Source organism: Myxine glutinosa, chromosome 13 (genome assembly GCF_964187855.1).
Source record: "Myxine glutinosa chromosome 13, kmMyxGlut1.1, whole genome shotgun sequence".
Lineage (NCBI taxonomy): Eukaryota > Metazoa > Chordata > Myxini > Myxiniformes > Myxinidae > Myxine > Myxine glutinosa.
In genome coordinates, this window is record NC_136273.1 from 97,504,563 (window position 1) to 97,526,828 (window position 22,266).

The window sequence follows — 22,266 nt, forward strand, 5'->3', positions numbered from 1 at the left end:
TATGACGTCATAATTAGCATAAAAAAATTATACGTGCCTAGCCGATCATTTTATGAAAATTTCCTGTCAATCCGACCAGCGGTTGCTGAGAAACATTAATTTTAAAGTTTTTGGAGGTGAAAAAAAAGGGTGAAGACTAATAAGAAAAACTTTAGCAGAATCGATAGGTATTCCCATGCAATGTAATTGTATGGGAAACCTAATTAGGTAATTATGTAAGATAACTTCCTATACTTTACCTGTATTCTTTCTGCGTGGCCTCAGGTATACGTAAACAGTCAGCTCTGTTTGGCCCATCTGTTTTAGGCACTGGTGGATCCTTTCTGGGCACTGGGGTTGAAGGCACACTGGTATACGATTCTGGCAACTGGGCCATGGTCTTCTTGGAGGCAGTCTGGGTATCATCACAACCCTGCATGGCCCATTTCACTCCACTAGTGTCAGAATTTGGATGCTGAAACAGGGATGTGCCTGTTCCATGGAATGAATCATGAGCAGTTGTCGAGCTTGGGTTGTGGTGTATATTATCAACTGCAGCAGAAGTGAAGAGACCACTTCTCAGATGAGGAGGGCAGACTGCTTTCTCGGTCTCATAGTGTTGACAAATCTTGTTTTCTAGATCAGTGGAGATGTTCAGCATTCTGTCATATGAGATAGAAAGTCCTAAGTTGAACAGAGTGTCTACAAGATCACGCTTGCGTGTCTTTGTGTGAACCATCACTCCGAGATAGACTGGCAGAGGTGTCTCTCGTTGTTGGCTGAGTGTTGTAGCACTTGCTGCAGTAGAGGTCTCCCGACGGCGCACAAAACTGTTGAACATCAATAGCTGTGTGATGGTAAGTACTGGTTGAGGCACTGATGTGAAACTTGCTTGTGTTTTGATATTTGGCCCGTTCAGGATCATAGATACTAGTGCAGAAAGGGAACTTGGTAACGATTCCTCTTGGCACTGATCACCAAATGAACCACTGAATCTTGTTTTCATTTTCAGGATATCTCTCCGAACTATGTTAGCAGCTCTTGCAAGAATAACGGCATCACTGTCAGCATCATATTCACATGCTTTTTGTAATGCAGAGCCAACATCCTCATTGCAAATAAGTGCAACCTCTTGGCCTTTTGTTACTGCTGTCATATCTGGAAAATAGGCCAAGATTGAATTCTTAAGCCTGGTGGAGTGAACACGTCCAGTGAGCTTAGTTCCAAGCTGTTGCAGTCTGCTTGTATACAGTTTGACCAGGTCTGACATGTGGAATACTGCTGCCACTCCAATGTCCATGCAAACTTCCTCAATATCGGAAATCAGTCCAGCTAATGCAATGCCATGGTTGACGGAATCAACGTGACGTGAATCAACGTGACGGAATCAACTCTCTTTGGATGACTTTGTTTCTCGTGCTCTGTTATACAGAGAGACTACACATTTGACGTGGTACTTGGCTTCCTGTGCAATCAAGTCGCCAACACTCAAGTTGGCCAGCAGATACTTGTCTTCTAGTTGAAGGGCACATTTCCTGACCCGAGCATCGAGGTCAAATGTTGATGCTTCATGCAATGTGTCTCCCCAGCCTCAAATTCACTACAGAAGAACCATTTTGTAGTAAAAGCTGAAGACCGCCCCATATTCAGACGGGTGAACTTCTTGCTCACTTCTGTACTGGTACTTTCTTTGGCTGATGATTTTCTTTTCTCCGCACTATGCAGCTTGGTTTTGTTGAATTTCAGCCTGCAAGAGTCATGAAACTTGGCCTTATGATGTTGCAGTGTTGCCTCAATTCCATCACCATCATCCAGTTGTGAGACGTATTGCGAGGGCATCGCTCTTGGCAGACAGCCGATTCTGCCAAATGCCTGAAGATTGCTGGCTATGGTTCTGTAACCTGCTCCCTCTGTGCCTCACCTTGAATTATCTGGGCAGATCAGTGACTCGGAAGTTTCTTCCTGACACAGAAAACATGTCAGTCCCAGTCTATTGGACATGCTCGACTGGATGTCCCTGAAGGCTGCTAAGGAACCATGATCTTGTGTACCTTCACCATTGTTAGCCAGGATATTAAGTTTGACCACCACCAAACACTAATTAAATGTTGGACCAACACCAGAGTTCACAATGTAGATTGACGTAGCAAATGAGTTAGGGTCAGCACCTGCAAGCAGAATAAACAGTATGTCAGTAAGCATCATTCCAGGCCATACATACATACATACAGATGGGAAAACAACACATAATACCATGATTATACTCATTTTATTACATTATCATGACACCTGGAAGTACTTCCTATGGTGTGTTCTCGTCTGTTTGGAAAAGTGGTTGTCACAGCCATCATGGAGCAAATTTGCAATGGCCCTAAGGCCAGTTTTCTTACTCTGGACATGCCCTAGTCACCTGCCAAATTTCATGTTTTTATCATCAAGTGCACAATACCTTCATACATTTCACATATCTGCTGGAATATTAATGGATCGTGCCATTCCATGAGCACCCACTTTGTTTTCAATATAAAAGCATTTTACCAATCTCTGTTCTTGTAAGAATTCTCATACTCGTGTATACTGTATATAGTCCGGCAGCTAAGCTAAATATAGCATAACAATTGTGCATTTTGTGAGGAAAGCACCAAATTTGACACACTAGTAGACTATCATATTATGAAAAGATCTGGATATTGGGCCATCTCAGATTCAGAGATTTGATTTTTGCAAGATTTGCAGATTTTGCAGATTTGCAAGCTGAGATTGCAACGCCAGGGACGGCCGACTCCTTCCTGCGAGCTGCCCACGTCACCCGCACAAGAAGAGCTCATCAAATCACTGCAGCGGCACTGCACATCCTGCAACACCGTGCGTATGAACGCCACTGTATGACATATGCTGATGATGCAGAAGACCTGCCTGAGTTCGAAGACTGGTGTCACCAGAGAGGAGAAGACATTCCCAACTTTCAGTACTGGGCAACTGTGCTGGAACTAGAGATGTTGGTACTGGTCTACGTGCGTTCTCTGCGGCAGGCTTCATTCACGATGTACCTTGATGCCCTGACGGAACTGGTCCCATGGTTCCATGCCTTAGACCACACACACTATGCCAGGTGGGTCCCTGTTCACCTGAGGGACATGGTTGCACTCCCAATGAAGCACCCAGATGTAGCCAGATAATTCAGGGCTGGCAACTTCACTGTACAGAAGATGAAGGTGTTCTCTTCGATCCCAATCGACCAGGCGCATGAACAGAATAACGCCTGCATCAAAAGAGATGGTGGAACAGTCAGCCTCACTGACAACCCAAGTGCCCTGCGGCGTTGGATGATTGCCGGGCCAGAAGTTGCCAGGGCCATAGAAGAGTTCCAAGATGGCCATCAACACTGGGGGAGGCGAGAGGACACACGTCATCACGACCAGACACCAAGTGTGCAGACCTCTTTCGCCAAGGATGTCCGCGCCCTTGTCAGCGTCATAGAAGAGCTTGGCAACCCCTTAGAGGAAGAGAGCATGGATCTGGTTGTCCTTGACACAAAGGAAATTGCAGGTCCTGCTGCAGTTGAGACTGCCAGGAATGTGAAGAAGATTGGCCAAGAGCAGTTCCAGGCTTTCACCAGAGAATGCCTGGTGGAAAGGACCAAGCCAATTGATGATGCAATTCGTCGGAACAAGCTGAAGGTGTCATTTTGGAAAATGGCTGCCACAGCCATCAGGGGCTGAATTTGAGATTGCCCAATATCCAAATCTGTTCATAATAGGATAGTCTACTAGTTTGCCAAATTTGGTGCTTTCCTCACAAAATGCACAATTGTTATGCTAAGTTGCCCCACTAATAGTAGTGTTTACGAAGTTGCCGTGCAGTTGTGTATTTACCCATCTGCCTGTGACCTACCGTAGCTTCCAAAGGCCTGCTGGATGCTGCACATTTCTGCTACCTGATGGCTCAGCTCAAGTTTGAAAGCTATGGCAAGCGGTCGGCAAAGCTCGTTTTACTGGGTGCTAACCACAGGTACCTGAAATGGTTAACTTGGGGTGGAAAGGTTGCGAATAGGGCGAGTTGCACCAAAAAAAACTACAGATGGATCACCTGGTCGAATCCATCTGGAAGTTTTGGATTAATTTTGCTCTTTTTGTTTGGGGAGAGAGGATGTGCAGAGAAACGCGTCGACATCACCAAATATTATACCGTTTGCCCAGACACCCCATCTTCATTATATTAGCGGATGTATTCATCAAGGATGGGTTTTTTTACAAATTGGCTAAGGCTCATAATAGAGCTGACACACACACACACACACACACACACACGGACATACTGAAGAGGCAACCACTTACTATAGCCCACGGAGCTTGGGGGAAGTGCCATGACTGCCGTCACTTCCCGGGATAGTCTGGGTACCAGCGACGTCATAACAATGCCGCCGCTTTTCCCACCGTACTCAGCGGGGCATTTCCTCAGGAGGAATTTCCTCCTCCCCATGGATGCCAACCAATGGGGATTGTTTGTGCTTTCTCCTTTTCAAACAAGGAAGCGGCACGTACGATTTTTAATCATGCAGCGGATGGATGTTTTTTAGGAGACACTATCTCCTTACTGGATGGCTGTTGGCTCCCTACAGGAGCTCATCTGCCCTTTTTCGACTTTGGATTATGTGGGCTCCTGTGGAGGAGTCGGGAGGGGCGGAGGCTGGGGGGGTTACCCCATAACTTTGGATCCCTACTTGTCCCTTATTTACCAATGAACCGATTGCTCTGAAACCCGCTCCAGCCCTTATATGCGATGGTCCGCAGGATTTCCTGATCCTATATTTTTCGATTTTGGTTCAGGGGGGCTCCCAGTGGTGTCCCCCCAAATTGGCATTTCTGAACTACAACCTGAAGAGACGATCATCATCCCTCTCATGTTTTTTTGTGTTTTTTTTGCACCGACAATGTTTGTTTGTGCTGTTCATGTATGGCAACATTTATTTATTTCTTTTTTTTAACAGAAAAAAAATCTTGTGTTTGTGTATTTTTTTTGTTTCTTTTTTTGGAAGCTTACCACTGCAAAGGTTTGCTTTGAGCGAAGCCATTCAGCGCACAGAAGTGTACGAGTATGTGCAGGCGCTCGGAGGTGGTCGCTCCGCTCTTCCTGCATTTCAGGTCATTTTCCACAATAAACCACTTCCACTCTTTTACCAAACAAAACAATCTGCACGTGTATTAATTTACCTTTTCCGACATTACATTTACTGCTGATGGCTGGCATGAGCTGCACTTATCCTCCAAACATTTCCACAGACGTTCAAGTTCTTGTATGCGTGTCGGCTCGCTGAGTACGGCCTCGTAGGCCAGGCGCTGCAGTACTGTGAGGTCATTGGCCATGCGGTGCTGTCACAGCCAGCACTTTACTCCTGCTCCCTCATTTCGCAACTGATCAATGTGAGTGAAGTGAAGAAGGAAGTGGGGGTAATGAGTGGTAGTCATGTTTGTGGTGGTAAAATCTACCATATAAAACACATTGTGTATTTGTGTGTTTGTGTATTTGTTTGTTTGTGTCTGTCCCCCTTCATAAGGGTAGGTTTTAAAGGCTTCAAGTAGCGTTTTAGGGGGTATTTGAGTGTGTGGTTTTAATGGGCAATCTTTGAACACGACTGTGTGTCCCCCGGTTAAAATACCCCAACGATCCAAAATACTGCAAGGACCCAGAAGACCCCATGGACCCAGAAGACTCAAAAGATCCCAAGGATTCAAATGACCCAGAGGATACAAACGACTCAGAGGACCCAAAAGACCCCAAGGACCCAAAAGACCCCAAGGACCCAGAAGAGCCCAAAATACCCCAAATACCCTGAAAGACCCAAAGGGTCCCAAGGACACAGAAGACCCCAAGGACCCTCAAGACCCTGAGGAACCAATGGACCCCAAACACCCAAAATACCCCAAAAACTCAAAAGACCCCGAAGACCCAAAAAACCCCGAAGACCCAAAAGACTGAAAAGACCCAAAAGACCCTGAGGTCATTAAAGACCAAAATACCCCAAATACCCTTAAATACCAGGAAAGACCCTGAAGACTGAAAAGACCCAAAATACCAAAAAGACCCAAAATACCCCGAAGACTCAAAATGCACAAAAGACCGAAAAGACCCCGAATACTCAAAATACCCAAAGACCCCAAGACCGTTAAAAGCCCAAAATACCACAAAAGCCCAAAATACCCCAAATGCCCTTAAATACCAGGAAAGATCCAAAAGACCCTGAAGACTGAAAAGACCCAAAATACCCAGAAGCTCCAAAATACCCCGAAGACTCAAAATGCACTGAAGACCCAAAAGACCCCAGAGACCTAAAATATTCCAAAGACCCAAAATATCCCAAAGACCCTGAAACACCCCAAATACCCAAAAAAACCCAAAGACCGAAAAGTTTGAAAAGACCCAGAAGACAAAAAAGACACCAAAGACCCAAACTACCACAAAGACTTTTAAATACCGAAAAGACCTGAGGACCCCAAAGATCCAGAGGACCCAGAAGACTCAAATGACCCAAAAGACCACAAGGAACCAGAAGACCCTGAAGACACAAAAGATCCTAAAGACCCCGAGGACCCAAATGACCCAGAGGACCAAAACATCCTGAGGACTCCGAAGACCCAAAAGAAGAGTAATTATGTCTCTTACATTGGAATTGTAGGTGGTGGCTTGCACACCGACATTGAAGCTCGGTTTACAGAAGCATTTTTTGTTAATCACAAAAAATACAAGGTGCAGGGAGGTGAAAGTCGCTGCACATGATGTGCAACTGGCGCAGAGTAAACCAAGTGGCTGCCACGTTGAATGAACTGTTCCAACCCGTCATTTTTGACAGGCTTTATACTAGTATAGAATAATGTATGAAGCGTGTTCAAGTTTTGAGCAGTAGTCACGTTTGTACTGATGCATTTTTCTGTCAATGAATATATTTCCTGAAAACGTTATTTTATTGCAGGTGGAAAAATAAAATCGTGTTTGTTTTTTAACTTTTTTCCTCGCCCAAAGCTTTGGGCGGGAGTACCCTTCTTGACCCACTTCCGGTGGACAATGTACTGCGATCCACTATAGGAAATGCAGTTTTTTATTTTTGTCATTTTCCAAAGAAATTTTATTGATCCCAACATGTCATACTCCTTATCATGATTTTGAGAAGGTTCCATTATATTATGAAGACAAAGAAAGATGACTTGTCATACCGCCTACCACCAACTATAAATGTCGATCTGTCTGTCTGTCTGTCTGTTTGTGTGTTACGTATACACTTCTTCACCGCTGGACGGATGTGGATCAAATTTGTCACTTAGGTAAAAGGTTGTACTGCCAGGTTTTCGTGGGGATAGTGGCTCCTCCGGCCGCCAGGAAATCCACAGGAACCCCCAGGGAAAATGATAGGAGGGTATACTTCGTTGCTGTTGCTGTTTGGTTGGAATTGCGGCACTTTTGGTGAAGTTGAGCGCTACGGGATGGATTGAATTTCCCTGGACAACTGCCTGACTGTCATCTCCTGTGGTTATTCTCGCCACCACCATGGCCAGCTTTTCCCTTCACTGGGGACGGGTACTTTTGCTTGTTTGGAACTCAATCGTCCATCCATGACTTCATGATTTTGTGTAGCGGTATTTTAAATCACTTTTTAAATATATTTTTGAGACATCTGAAAGCTTCTTCACCATTCCAATGCCATCATTTCTACTTCCTGATTGGACTTCACACTGTTGAATCCCCCAGATTTCAGGACAGCTAAAATCCTTTGATCCTGCACTGCGGGAGCGACCTGATGAAGAGCAGTTTCTTGACCCAGAGTGGCTTCAGCGGCTGCAACACATCGATGCACAGTTAAAGGTGTTTTGCGTTCTGCTTGCAGAATGTGTTGACATTTCACGACCTGAATAATTATAAAGTACCCAATTGAAAATATTTTGCACGAAAGTGATCGGTGCAATTGTCTCATTGTTGTGCTGTTCCTAGGCTGGTGTGGTTCCTCAAGGTATAGAGGCCGACTCGTCATACAATGCAAGCGAGTCCAGTCGTTCAAGCACTCCCGAGCCAATGTCCGTCCCCGACGGCACTGTTTACGGCCACTCAACAACCCATCAGCCTGGCAATGTCTCTGGCACAGTTGGGCTGCCCTGTCCACCCATGGATCCCGTTGCAGGTAACACTTCACTCTTAAAATCAGCTATTTGTGGGACTCGAGATTTGCAAGCAGCTTTGACAGCTGAGTGGAGTTACAGGAAACCATTTTAAGGTGATTGGCCAGTTAGGGTTGCAGATATATCATTGGACAATAGACGATGTTAAATATTTCCAATAAGAAATCGGAATATTGTTTATGTTGTTTGACTTGAATACATGTTTGGCTGTTTGACTGTGAGCAGGATATCTCAAAAAGTTACGGACAGATTCAGGCGAAACTTGGTGACAGGTTGGGTGGTTGACAAGGACGAATCGATTTGATTCTTGTGAAGATACAGATTCGGATCTGAGAATTTTCTTCGTGATTCTTCACCATTGAGAGATAGGGCAAAAAAACGATATGTAGCATGATATCTCAAAAAGTTATGGACGGATGATGACAAAACTTGGAGGATGAATTGGGTCGGTAACGAGAACAAGCTGATTCGAATTTGTTTCAGGTCCGGATGCAGATCTGGCCAATCAGTGGGATACAAAACGTAAACTGTTTAGCTTGACGGAGGTATGCCCTCTACCGAGTGCCGTTCTAGTTTATATAATATTTCAATTCAACTTTCACACAGCAACTGCTGTACTTTGGCTGTGAGCAAGTCAATTCTCAATTTGAGACTTGCTAACCATGTCACGGAGGCTTATCATTGCAGTCTGTTGTGTGGTAACTTTTGGATAATTCATGCCAGCTTATTTATTCATGATGCATATTGAGGATTCTCAAATCTGAACATTAATGACAGAAGTTTTTAATCAAAACCTTTTATTTATTTACTTATCTATATATCTATCTTGTCTATATATCTGTCTATCATGTACAGTGCATTCAGAAAGTATTCAGACCCCTTCACTTTTTTCACATTTTGTTATGTTGCAGCCTTATGCTGAAATAGTTTAAATTCATTTTTCCCTCATCAATCCACACTCAATACCCCATAATGACAAAGAGAAAACTGGATTTTAGAAAGTTTTGCAAATTTATTAAAAAGAAAAAACTTAAATATCACGTTGACATAAGTATTCATATCCTCTGCTATGACACTTGAAATTTAGCTCAGGTGCTTCTCATTTCTCTTGATCACCTTGATTGGAGTCCACCTGTTGTAAATTCAATTGATTGGACATGATTTGGAAAGGCACACACCAGTCTCTATAAGGTCTCACAGCTGACAATGCATATCAGAGCAAAAACCAAGCCATGAGGTCGAAGGAACTGCCCGCAGAGCTCAGAGACAGGATTGTGTCGAGCACAGATCTGGGGACGCCTACAAAAAAAATTCTACTGCATTGAAGGTTCCCAAGAGCACAGTGGCCTCCATAATTCTTAAATGGAAGAAGTTTGGAACAACCAGGACTCTTCCTAGAGCTGGCCGCCCGGCCAAACTGAGCAATCGGGGGAGAAGGGCTTTGGTAATAGAGGTGACCAAGAACCTGATGGTCACTCTGGCTGAACTCCAGAGATCCTGTGTGGAGATGGGAGAAACTTCCAGAAGGACAACCATCACTGCAACACTCCACCGATCTGGGCTTTATGGCAGAGTGGCCAGACGGAAGCCTCTCCTCAGTGAAAGACACATGAAAGCCCGCTTGGAGTTTGCAAAAAAGCACCTAAAGACTCTCAGACTGTGAGAAACAAGATTCTGTGGTCTGATGAAACCAAGATTGAACTGTTTGGTCTCAATTCTAAGCGTCATGTCTGCAGGAAACCAGGCACCGCTCATCACCTGCCCAATATCATCCCAACGGTGAAGCATGGTGGTGGCAGCATCATGCTGTGGGGGTCTTTTTCAGCAGCAGGAACTGGGGGACTGGTCAGGGTTGAGAGAACAATGAACGGAGCAAAGTACAGAGATATCCTTCATGAAAACCTGAGACAGAGCGCTCAGGACATCAGACTGGGCCAAAGGTTCACCTTCCAACAGGACAATGACACAGCCAAGACAATGCAGGAGTGGCTTCGGGACAACTCTGTGAAAGTCCTTGAGTGGCCCAGCCAGAGCCCTGACTTGAAGCCAATTGAACATCTCTGGAGAGACCTGAAAATGGCTGTCCACCGACGGTCCCCATCCAACCTGACAGAGCTTGAGAGGATCTGCAGAGAAGAATGGCAGAAAATCCTCAAATCCAGGTGTGCAAAGCTTGTCGCGTCATACCCAAGAAGACTAAAGGCTGTAATCGCTGCCAAAGGTGCTTCAACTAAGTACTGAGTTAATGGTCTGAATACTTATGTAAATGTGATATTTCAGTTTTTTCTTTTTAATAAATTTGCAAAACTTTCTAAAATCCTGTGTTCTCTTTGTCATTATGGGGTATTGAGTGTAGATTGATGAGGGAAAAAATGAATTTAAACGATTTCAGCATAAGGCTGCAACATAACAAAATGTGAAAAAAGTGAAGGGGTCTGAATACTTTCTGAATGCACTGTATGTTGATCAATGTGAGTGAAGTCTGTCATGTATTGTATATCTGGTAATTGAAAGGTATGTGACATATTTACTTATTTATTTATTTTGTATACAAGATTGAGGCTCGTGTAAGAAAGAGCGAACATCAATCACAAAAAAAAAAAAAGCGGACACAAAACATAAGATAAAGTGAGCGGGAGGCAAGATGGGGGGAGAGAGAGTGAAGCACACAAGTACAACAGCAGAGAGGTGGGACATCGGAAGATCTGTGGGACGGAGAGGGCTTGGGGGGAGGAGGCATGGGAAGGCAGGCAGGGGGGGGAGGGGGATGTCGAGTGTGTGTGTGTGTGTGTGTGTGTGTGTGTGTGTGTGTGTGTGTGTGTGTGTGTGTGTGTGTGTGTGTGTGTGTGTGTGTGTGTGTGTGTGTGTGTGTGTGTGCGCGTGCGCGCGCGTGTGCACATATGTACATACACTATATATAAATTTTTTCTTGCAGGCAATCGAGAGAGCTTCATGACGACCCAGTCACATGCAGGCCCACCCTACCCTCAACAGTTCTCCCAAGTTGGAGGCCCACCTGGAATTCCAGCTTTTGTGCCAGGCCAAGTAGCCAATGGCTTTTTTCCACAGACGGCATCCCAATACTCTGTCCCAGACTCATTATCAAGGGGACCGGATGGTCAACCAGTCGTTGGTCCTCGGGGTATGTTGTCGGGGAAGTTGTCTGTCATGGGGAAAAGGGTGGCTAAGTATTGGAATATTTTTGTTATTCCTGATTTGTTCCAATAGTAGAAAGTTATTTGTTTAGCAAAGACAGATTTAGTTATCCACTGTTGAGCTTCTGTAAGTATCTAGGCCTTGTGACCCTGTGCACCATATTCTTTTATTCCAGTCGAGACAACCGTAGAGCCGGTGCAACAACCTCTGTCAACCTCACAGGGGAGACGACATGGAGGAGATATGTATGAGGATATGTCTCATGTGGTGAGGAACCACTTTTTCCATTTCATGTCCATCCTGCTATCACCTTGTTTCAGGAACCTGCTACTTTCATTGATTAAGAACAATATTATGTTGCTTGTTTAAAAAAAAAATCATTGCGACAGAATAAATTGCTAAATTGGAAAAGGAAAAGTGCCGAATAAGTTGCTCACCAACCCAAAATGTAGAATGTCACCTGTTGGTCACCCAAAACCCCACATTGTCCAATATTATATTATCCTTAACAAAAACTGTCACAACATAAGTAATGCATGACGTCCTTTCAAGTTTTTACACACAGTACACGAAAATCACCATGTCCGTAACCTTAACATTCCCTTGGCGTCTTATCAGTCTTTATACGATTTTCAGCCAATCCGTACTCATGTGTAGAACTGTGTACACCACATGATTTGGAATAAACAATATGGGGCGATACACAAATATTTCACTTTTTTTAAGGAGCGCAGGCTTACGAGGTGGAAAGAAAGTATTAAAAATGTACATTGCTTCTTTCATTAAGCCTGGTGTTGGCTTAGCGGTTAGGGTGCCGGCTTGGGATCCCAGGATCCTGGGTTCGAATCCCGGTCGATCGCTGAATTAACGTCAAGGGGGTTGACTCAGCCTGTCATCCTTCCGAGGTCGGCAAATTGAGTACCAGCTTGCTGGGATGAATGATGATCCCGGTGTGTACCCCGATTTAGAATAGGTACACCGTATCCCTGCGCAGAGCGTGACCAAGGGTTGGCGTCAGGAAGGGCATCCGGCCATAAAAACATTGCCTCAAACAGGGAGCCATGATTGTCATGGGGCAAGCAATGGGGCAAGCAAGGCTAACCCCCGCTCTAGCGGGGAAAATGGCCTTAAAACGATCATTCATTCATTCATTGCTTCTTTCATTAAGCTTCCCCTTGTAGAATAGAGTTAGGAAGCTTGTACCTGTTGTCGAATTTGTTTATACAATTGGCACCTCCAATTGTTAATGGTACCACAGAGTTTCTTCGACCCTCGATGAGTACAAGACCACCACTTAGGTTTGGGGGCCTTTTTTTTTTTCTTCCTTTTTTCTGTAAATTTCTGAGCTGTATCTCGGAGCTGGCTGCGACTTTCGGAATTCAATTTTGCCTCATTAATGGGAACAAGAAGTATGCGGGTTGACTTTTTTTTCCCCCTTGACCTAATTTTTATAGTCATGACATAATTAAAAACATTTTAAAATTATCACTTTAACTCAAATAAGGCTTGTCTGGAAAGAACGAAATTGCCCTCCCTAATATCCTATAAGTAAGATGCATTTACGCTCGATGTACATCATGCCCCTCCGAGTTGAAGGTCAAGTTCAAGTGGATTTCTGGAAAAATAAAGAAGAAGGATTTTTGTCATCGCTAAATTTTGCCAAAGTGGAATTTCAAAGACCGCTTTTCGTTCCAAGATGATGTTCTTGCATCGTCATAGTGTACCTGCATTGAAGTTGTGCACCTGATATTTGATAAATGTCCTTGACCTACTTTTTCAGATTTTGATCAAATTAACGAAAAACATCTTTTTGATTATAACTTGAATAATTTCCCTCTGATTTATATGATGAGTTTTCTGTATAGATTGTAGATGGGGACACATTTTCTTAATTTACACTCTATCCCTAAATGTTGACGGTCAAGGTCATAATGTGGTACGAAAAGAATATGGCCATCATTGGATCGCGGACGCCAGGGGAGGCTTACCCTTGGCGATGACAGATATTTAGGTACCTCTGCCACCAAAGGTGGACCGAGGTTATGTTTTCACCCATGTCTGTTTGTTTGTCTGTATGTCTATCTGTGAACAGCATATCTCAAAAACTGTGGACAGATTCGGACGAAATTTTGTGGAGAGGTTGTGTATGTGACACAGACTAAATTATTAGACGTTGGTGAATATTCGAATCTGGATCAAGGATTTTAGTGATTCTTCACAATTGAGTGATAGGGGCAAAAACGATATATAGCATGATATTTCAAAACGTTGTGGACGACTTATGACAAAACTTGGTGGATGAGTTGAATATGTGACATTGTGACAAGATCACGCCGATTATATTTTGGTTAAGGTCCGCATCCTTATCTGACCTCTCAGTGGGATAATAAACGTAACCTGGGCAACCTCGCGAAGGTATGCTCTCTACTGAGTGGCGTTGTAGTTCTCACTCTTTTTATTATTCTTCCTCTACTTCATCTTTCTCTTCTTCCTCTTCACTAAACCACCACCAATGAAGGTCCCCTGTCACCCCATCTTTTCTTACTCGATTAATCGCAGGGTGACAAAACGTGTGCATATGTTATCCGCATTTCTCCATTTTACAATCACTTAAATTTGTCACAACCCAGCTCACAGGTACACAAACTGCATCATCCTCAAACATTTCTAACACCTTTATACGGGTTAATTGAAGAGGCCAATATTACAACCCAGCCAATATTCACTGTTTTGTTGATTCTTTTGGAGATTCCAAGAAGTGTACGGTACACTTTAAAATGTTAGAATACAGGGGTTTTAGTGCTCCGCCCCCGAAGGTGGCCGGAGGCATTATGTTTTTGGGTTGTCCGTCCGTCTATATGTACATCTATGCGGGATAAACCTTGTTTTTCTCAGCAACCACAATGTCTGATTGAGACAAAACTTTCAGGGTAGCAGCGATACCTATGTAGAATGTGTTTGTGATAACTGTGATGTCATAGGTCATGTGGTTTGGCAGCCATATTGAATTAAACGCAAATAACCAAAAAAATATTTCTCGGAAACGGCTGAATGGAATTTTTTTTTTACTTGGCACATTGTCAAGTACTCCCAATGGGGAACAAAAGCATGATGACATCTTCAGTGAAGTGGTATACCAGCCAAAAATGTTTTAGTCGAATACCTTATCCTAAAAATCCGAAATTGCATGCACATGATCCATGACCCATTTGTATTGAAATATGAAATTTATGATATCATAGGTCACATGGTTTGGCTATCATGTATTGTGAGTACCAAAAGATAGAATATTGGATTTAACCTAAAACCTTTAAAAAACATCTCCCGAACCACCGAAGTGATCGACTTGAAACGTTACGTGTGTAATCGACTAGGTATGGTGATTAAAAGTTTATCACTAAAACGTCATCGGTCACATGGTTTGGCAGCCATATTGGATTGAAAGAAAAAATCTTTATATCTCAGAAACCTTTTACGCTGCTATCGATGCAAAATTTTAGAATTGGCATCCAACACCATTGCTGCATAATAGTTTGAAAATGATGACGTCGTAGTTTGGTGGTTTGACAGCCATCTTGGATAGAAGAACGAACCTTATCAGATCAACATGAAACTTCATCGTGATCCAGTAGCTATACATATGCAGAGTGTACATTTTTGATGTCATATGTTACATGATTTCGCCATATTAGCTTGAAAGCTGATATTTTTCAAAAAAAAAACGTTCTCCAAAACCACTTCACCGATTGATGTGAAACCTGTCATGTCTGTTAAAAATGTGAGACTTGAGAATAGCTGAAAGGATTTAAATCAAACTTGTTTATTTTAGGTCAGTCAACGAGGGAATCTACCCATTATCATGGGCAGGGACTACACGGAGGCATATTGGCGACGCAGTCACATTGCTCTAGTTTGTTTTTGACATTGACTTTGTTCCGAACACATTTTGATGACAAAATAATTGATTGCTTACATGAAGTTATTAAAATTGCACCTGGTGTCATGAAAAGCTGAATAAGGGATACAAGATGCACATTGTTACCCCACGCGGGCGGGGAAAGCAAAAAGTGGGGTTAAGCAATTATTTTTGGAGTGTTTGGCAATAATAAATTTAGCTCTTTATTTACCACTGTGAACTTAAACATGTATGGATTAGGTCATTATCATCAAGGCCGTAGCCCCAAGGAAGCTGGCCACTCCGACCGGATTCCCTCAGAGATCATAAAGACAACATATGTTGAAGTTGTCAATATTGTGCGAGTTGAGGGTGGGTTGTAATTCGTGTCAGGTTCAAGGTAGAGTGTTTTTTGTGTTGATTGTTTTCCTGAGTTGGATAGAGTTTGTGCTGATTATATTTTGAATGTGGGGTTACATGCAGGACGGAGTTCAGCTAATGTTACTCCAGCCAAACTACGTCCTGGATATAACCCGGGCAGTTAGGGTTAGAATATGGAAGAGGATAAGCGTGGAAGAGTTTGTTTGAATGAATGGATCATGGAATGTCATTTATTGATTATTTTGTTGTTGTTCTGTTGTTACAAAGCTTTGGTGGTGCTGTGATTGCGAATTCTTTTTTTTTTCTGACATGTTGTATTTGAGGGTGGAGGTGGCATGTTTGGATGGAGAAGGTGAAAGTCGTAAAAGTATCTCATCAAGTTGTGTTTCTGTCCTGGGATTGCAATGGCGATGGTCTATTGCAAGTTATTTGTGTTAACAGTTTGTATGGGCTGAGACGTATCAATAGGTCGTCGAATAAAGTAGCGGCTTCCGGTATTTAATAGTAGTTGCCACTTTAAAGTCCTATCGTTGGTTAATAAATGCAATAATTGTTTGAAACAATTATTTATTTATTTTTTCCCCTTTTCCCTCACGTCTATATTTTCCCTTTTCCCTCACGTCTATTTTCCCTCAATCCCTGGTGTTGGCTTAGTGGTTAGGGTGCCGGCTTGGGATCCTAGGATCCTGGGTTCGAATCCCGGTCGATCGCTGAATTAACGCCAGGGGGGTTGACTCAGCCTGTCATCCTTCCGAGGTCGGCAAATTGAGTACCAGCTTGCTGGGATGAATGATCACGGTGTGTACCCCGATTTAGAATAGGTACACCGTATCCCTGCGCATCGTAAGAGCGTGACCAAGGGTTGGCGTCAGGAAGGGCATCCGGCCATAAAAACATTGCCTCAACCAGGGAACCATGATTTTCATGGGGCCCGCAAGGCTAACCCCCCGCTCTAGCGGGGAAAATGGCCTTAAAACGATCATTCATTCATTTTCATTCATTCATTCATTCATTCCTTTTCCCTCACGTCCTTGTAGTAAAAAAACACATTGGCCATTTGGCAATTAAGATGCAATGACAAGCCTCGGTGACTATTTTAGCACCTTCAGTGGAAGCAGCCATGTCTTTTGTGGATCCCCGATAGGCTGTGAAATGCATGTGATGATTTACAGCCAATCATCGACCGATAAAGCAAAGACTGGTGCTTTCAGCGCAAGTAGCATACACAACCAGTACGGTGGAAGCTCATTGATCCTCGCATCCCTGCGTCTGAAACAACTGAAATAATCATCATCATGAAACATGTTAATATTGTACTCTACTGGGAACATCGAATGCATCCCCATTGTTGTCATTTTTACAACTTCATAGGTAGCAGTTTGTTATCCAAGATGACTATGTGCATTTACACATTGTACTTTATTTACGTCAATGCTATGCAAACCTTTTATGTGCCCTGTGATACCTCCCTACTGTGCAGAATCATGCTATGGGGATGCTTTTCAGCAGCAGGGATTGGGAGACTTGAAAGGATAGAGGGAACAATGAATAGAGCCAAATACAGGCAAATCCTTGAGGCGAACCTGCTTCAGTGTGCAAAAGACCTTAGACTGCGGTGAAGATTTGTCTTCCAACAGGACAATTAACCCAAGCACACAGCCAAAGCAACACTGGAATGGCTTCAGAACATGAATGTGAATGTCTTTGAGTGGCCCAGCCAAAGCCCAGACTTGAATCCTGTTGAGAATCTGTGGAAACACTTAATGATTGCTGTTCACCGACGCTCCCCATCCAACTTGACAGAGCTTGAGAAAATCTGCAAGGAAGAATGGGAGAAAAATCCAGTTGTGCAAAGGTGATACAGATATACCCAAGAAGACTTGAAGCTGTAATCTCTGCCAAAGGCGCTTCTACGAAGTATTGACTCAGGGGGTGAATACTTAATGATATTAGATATTTCTGTATTTCATTCTTAATTCTTTTATAAAAGAAATGTTGAAAAAAAATCCGCTTTGACATTATGGGGTATTGTGTGTAGATCAATGACACAAAATCTCAATTTCAGCAATTTTAAGTTCAGGCTGGAACACAACAAAATGTGAAAAAGTCAAGGGGTGTGAATACTTTCTGAAGGCACTGTACATAACCATAACATTCCCGGTGATTTTTTTTTTTTAAACATCATCACCCGTGCTTCCAATCGCCAGCATTTTATTGTGTATATCAGTCTGTTAAACCTTTATGAAATTTACATGAAAAAGAGTCTACATGGAGCTCTTAACCTTTATGAATACTTGTTGCATTTGTTGGTATGAATGGTTTTTGTGTGAGTCATATCAGAAGCTTGTTGGCATCAATTACATGATGTCAAATGAAACCCAAACCGCGCAACATCAATGTGTAGTTTATTTTATTATTATATTTAAGGTTAATGTCTGAAATCAGAAACAAAACCACTGCATTATTTTTCATGGTTGCTGTTTAGTTATCTTCAACTAATTCACGAGTGTGGCTATTGTGGATGTTTTGTCTTCATATGTTGTATGAGTTAACTGCAAGAAAGGAAGCAATTTTTTTCATTTCATTTTATGTTGTTGCATCAAGCAGAAGCAAAGAATTTCCCGGACAGCATCTGACAGCTCGGGGCGGCAAGTACGCTTTGCTTCTGGCAGATGCTGGAACAATACCTCACCTTGCTTTTGTCCTGTTACCTCTTGCTTGAAAATGAAATCGTATGTGTGACTTTTCCCGAAATTCCTCACTAGCAAATGCAGTATTTGAATCGCCACGGACGCTTAATTAATGGTCCAAAACTAATGGTTGCAAATTATTTATTGATACAGATTGGCACTAATTTTGAGGTGTTGCTTCGACTTTAAATTAAAAATAATCGTTTAACCTGACTAGGTGCTAATTACCCCGCGCGCCAAAAGTGGGGTTAAGCAATTGGCCAAGTCCGTCCATCTGTCTGTCTGTTGTCAGTTTATGATTGAGGCACAACTTATTTAAAATGAATGTTATATTTTGAATACGTTCAACACAAACACGAACCTGCGGTTTAATAGTACTTTAGCTCAGAATTCGTCGCGATCGCACATGCGCAGAGAGGAGTGAGATAGTTATTTTACTCTGTCTGTCTGTCAGTCAAACAAAATTGAAAATCATTACAAGCAGGACACTTACTGTTTTTAATAAGGTGATAAAGGACGCAACAATGGCACAAATAAGTCATGTAACGTGTTCGATGGGATGATGTGATCGACACTGGTAAAACCCAGAATTCATTATAAGCCTTTAAGCCTCTTTCTTTAATCCTTAATTTATTGCCTGGTGTTGACTAGCAGTAAATCTAGCAGTAATGCCTGGTGTTGGCTTAGCGGTTAGGGTGCCGGCTTGGGATCCTAGGATCCTGGGTTCGAATCCCGGTCGATCGCTGAATTAACGCCAGGGGGGTTGACTCAGCCTGTCATCCTTCCGAGGTCCGCAAATTGAGTACCAGCTTGCTGGGATGAATGATCCCGGTGTGTACCCCGGTTTAGAATAGGTACACCGTATCCCTGTGCATCGTAAGAGCATGACCAAGGGTTGGTGTCAGGAAGGGCATCCGGCCATAAAAACATTGCCTCAAACAGGGAACCATGATTATCATGGGGCCCGCAAGGCTAACCCCCGCTCTAGCGGGGAAAATGGCCTTAAAACGATCATTCATTCATTCTTTAATCCTAGTGTACAAGGGTGGTGTATATGACTGTTTCAGTAGCAGCAGTTCATGGTTCATAAGGGAATTTTTTTTTTAAGTTTAAGAGCAAAAATGCACATAATTAGTTTTATTTAAAATGCTTCCAAATAAAAAATACCGTTCGTAAGCCATTCCAAAAGGTTAGCTCACTCTTTTGCCGTGAGTGTAATGCTACTTTATCGAAAATGAACTGTTTGTTTTGCTTCGATCTTGCGTGACCCCCAAAGCGCATTTTGATCCTGGAAATAGTCGCCGTTTCAACCACTTGGCGTCCAAGCCTGAAGGAAGACACAGCACTCCGCATTATCTTGCGTTGAGATAGACGTTGAGTTTAAATTGCATAGTTTTACACATCCTGGCATTTGCAGTTCTCAGAGTGAATCCACCAGTCGGTGCGATAGAGTTTTATTTTATTTTATATCAAAAAACAAACAAAAAATTTACTTACCGTAAAAATGTATCAGCCTCACTGATCGGTGCGCTTCTCGCAAACAGCCGATTGTATATGGTGCGATCACTGATGGGATATCGTGATCGATCGCATTTGCATCTCCAGTTCTGGTGTTGGATGAGTCGGTGCGCTGTTTTTTTGCAAACTGGCCAGGCAGTGTATATTTTATAACGTTTTTTCCCAGCCCTTCTTTCTCGTCCTCTCTTGTGTCCTTTCAAACTCTCTCGATTAAAGTCCAGCGGACTTGGTGGAAGTGAATGTTTGATCTAATCATTTGTCGGAGCTTCACCTTTCTCACACACCCTGTGTATACACACAGTTTCTTCTGCAAAGTCAAATTGGGCTGTGGTACTCTGTGGTTTTGCTTTTTGGGATCTGAGCTTGATCTAGTTTTCTTGGTTTCTTTGCTCAAAGATTGGATTGTTGTTTTTCGGTAATAACATCATCAAACGCTAATCAACAGCATTAAGCACCATTTTTTTCTGTGTCCCTAAAACATTCTGCATGTTCCCCAGAGCTCAGGCCATCGTTCACGAAATCCTTCGGAGTCGTCAACCCACTCGGGCGGTGCAAGGTCTCTCTCCCGGAAGTCCAGTGATTCCACCACCGTTTCTACTCCAGCTGCTCCGCTAATCATGGCTAAAAGCAAGGAAATTAAAGGAAAGGTACGTTCTTCTACTTCAGTGAAATGCCAATGGTTGCCACAGTATTGGTTTTCATTGTTGTTTCTTTTTAATAACCATTGAGTGGATTGTAATTTACTTGTACCATCTGCATTTATGGCATCTGTTTGGACATCAAATGGTCCCATTAATCCTTCTTGTAATTTCCCTTTTGTGTTAAAAAATTTGAACTTTCACTCATATTAGTTCCTTTCCTTTCCAAGTCCAATGGCATCGCAAAGAAGTGGTGCACTTGCCTTTGAACTGTATAGCGTGTGTTCATTTCTGGGCCTGACTATAAACAGTCTGATTGGTGCTTCACAGTATGGCGTTGCATCAAATAGGGTGCTGTCCATCGGATAGAACGTTATGCTAGTGCGCCATCTGCTACCATTGATTGCTGCTCGATGTGAAATATCCCATGCGGTGTTTCAATGAAAATTGGCAAGTTGTTTCCAGCTCCATGGGCGAATTGCAAATTCCTACCTGGAACAGCTCTCCGACATCCAACACCCAAGTTTCGGCTCTATGCACTCCATTGCCCACCACGAACCATTGCAGAGCTTGAAACATGGCTGCGATAAATAACAATAACAACAACCTTTTCTTTTTTAAATTGAGAGGGAAAGTGGACTGAGACTATTCTTAAAGTTCTTCTTCATTGTCTTATTCCAGAGATTTCATAGTTCTAACTGAGCTCGTAAACAGTGTCCTGTTGCATATATGGCTCCAAATCAGCTTGGCTGAACAAACTCAAGTTATTTTCCTCTTTCAAGTAACTTCAATGCAGGAGGAAGCCATGAGGCCCATCATGCCTGCACAATGGTTACCAAGCTATGGTTGTTTGTGCTCTATCCTTTTTAAATGCTGAGCATCTCACAAGGAAGCAGCATGTACTATTTTAAAAATCATTCGTATGACTTAGAGTTATTACCTTTCACATATTTTGAAATGCTGTGGCACCGTAGAGCGATCTAAATAAAATCCCTAAAAATAAAATTTTAAAAACATAAAAAACAAGAATGACTGCACTGTGGTCACAACCTGCGACGCAAAAAAATTTTTTTGCCTCCTCTGTCCACTCAACTGTGAGGCAGTTGCAGGACAAGTACATGGAGAAGAGGAAAAAGTTGTTTCTTGGGTTTGTTGATCTGGAGAAAGCATTCGATAGGGTTCCACGCAAAGTATTGACATGGGCATTGAGGAAGCTAAGAGTGGAGGAATGGTTGATCAGAGTAGTGATGGCAATGTACAAAAGAGTGCGCACAGCTGTAAGGACGAAGGATGGGAACAGTGGTGAGTTTGAGGTGAAGGTGGGAGTGCATCAGGGGTCGGTACTAAGTCCACTACTATTTGTAGCTGTGATGGAGGTGCTGGCTCAGACCGTAAAGGAGGGTTTACCGTGGGAGTTGTTGTATGCAGATGATCTGGTGTTGATTGCGGAAAGTATGGATGGACTGAAGGAAAAGATGAACAAGTGGAAGGAATGTATGGAGACAAAAGGTCTGAAGGTGAATATCGGAAAGACGAAGGTGATGGCAAGTGGTAAAGCATGTGGTGAGGTGGAAAGAACTGGGTAGTGGCCTTGTGCTGTGTGTAGAAAGGGTGTCGGAGTGAACTCCATTCAATGTACAATGTGCGCTGAGTGGGTTCATCAAAAATGTAGTGGTCTGAGAGGGTCATTAACCAGTGTGGCAGCTACATTCAAATGTAAGGTGTGCACAGAGGGAGCTGCAGATGGAGGAAATGTTGAGTTGGATCTTGGAGACGGCATGAAGCTGGAAGGTGTGAAAACATTTTGCTACCTCGGAGACATGCTGAATGGAGAAGGTGGA

The 22,266-nt window shown here is 43.0% G+C and overlaps 1 protein-coding gene across 6 annotated transcripts in view; it reads left to right on the top strand.

Moving 5' to 3' along the window:
* The window catches only part of LOC137415620 (uncharacterized), a 171,190-nt gene that overhangs the window by 110,243 nt on the left and 38,681 nt on the right, over positions 1-22,266 (top strand). For 2 of the 6 annotated variants that reach the window (XM_078767782.1, XM_078767785.1), the window contains exons 17-25: positions 3,879-3,990; positions 5,018-5,123; positions 5,262-5,402; positions 7,723-7,836; positions 7,963-8,149; positions 11,083-11,289; positions 11,479-11,570; positions 18,184-18,231; positions 20,285-20,434. In XM_078767782.1, coding sequence (XP_078623908.1) covers positions 3,879-3,990; positions 5,018-5,123; positions 5,262-5,402; positions 7,723-7,836; positions 7,963-8,149; positions 11,083-11,289; positions 11,479-11,570; positions 18,184-18,231; positions 20,285-20,434 — 1,157 coding nt within the window. The remainder of the gene's footprint in view (positions 1-3,878; positions 3,991-5,017; positions 5,124-5,261; positions 5,403-7,722; positions 7,837-7,962; positions 8,150-11,082; positions 11,290-11,478; positions 11,571-18,183; positions 18,232-20,284; positions 20,435-22,266) is intronic. The other 4 variants (XM_078767783.1, XM_078767786.1, XM_078767784.1 and 1 more) reach the window with 2 other exon arrangements.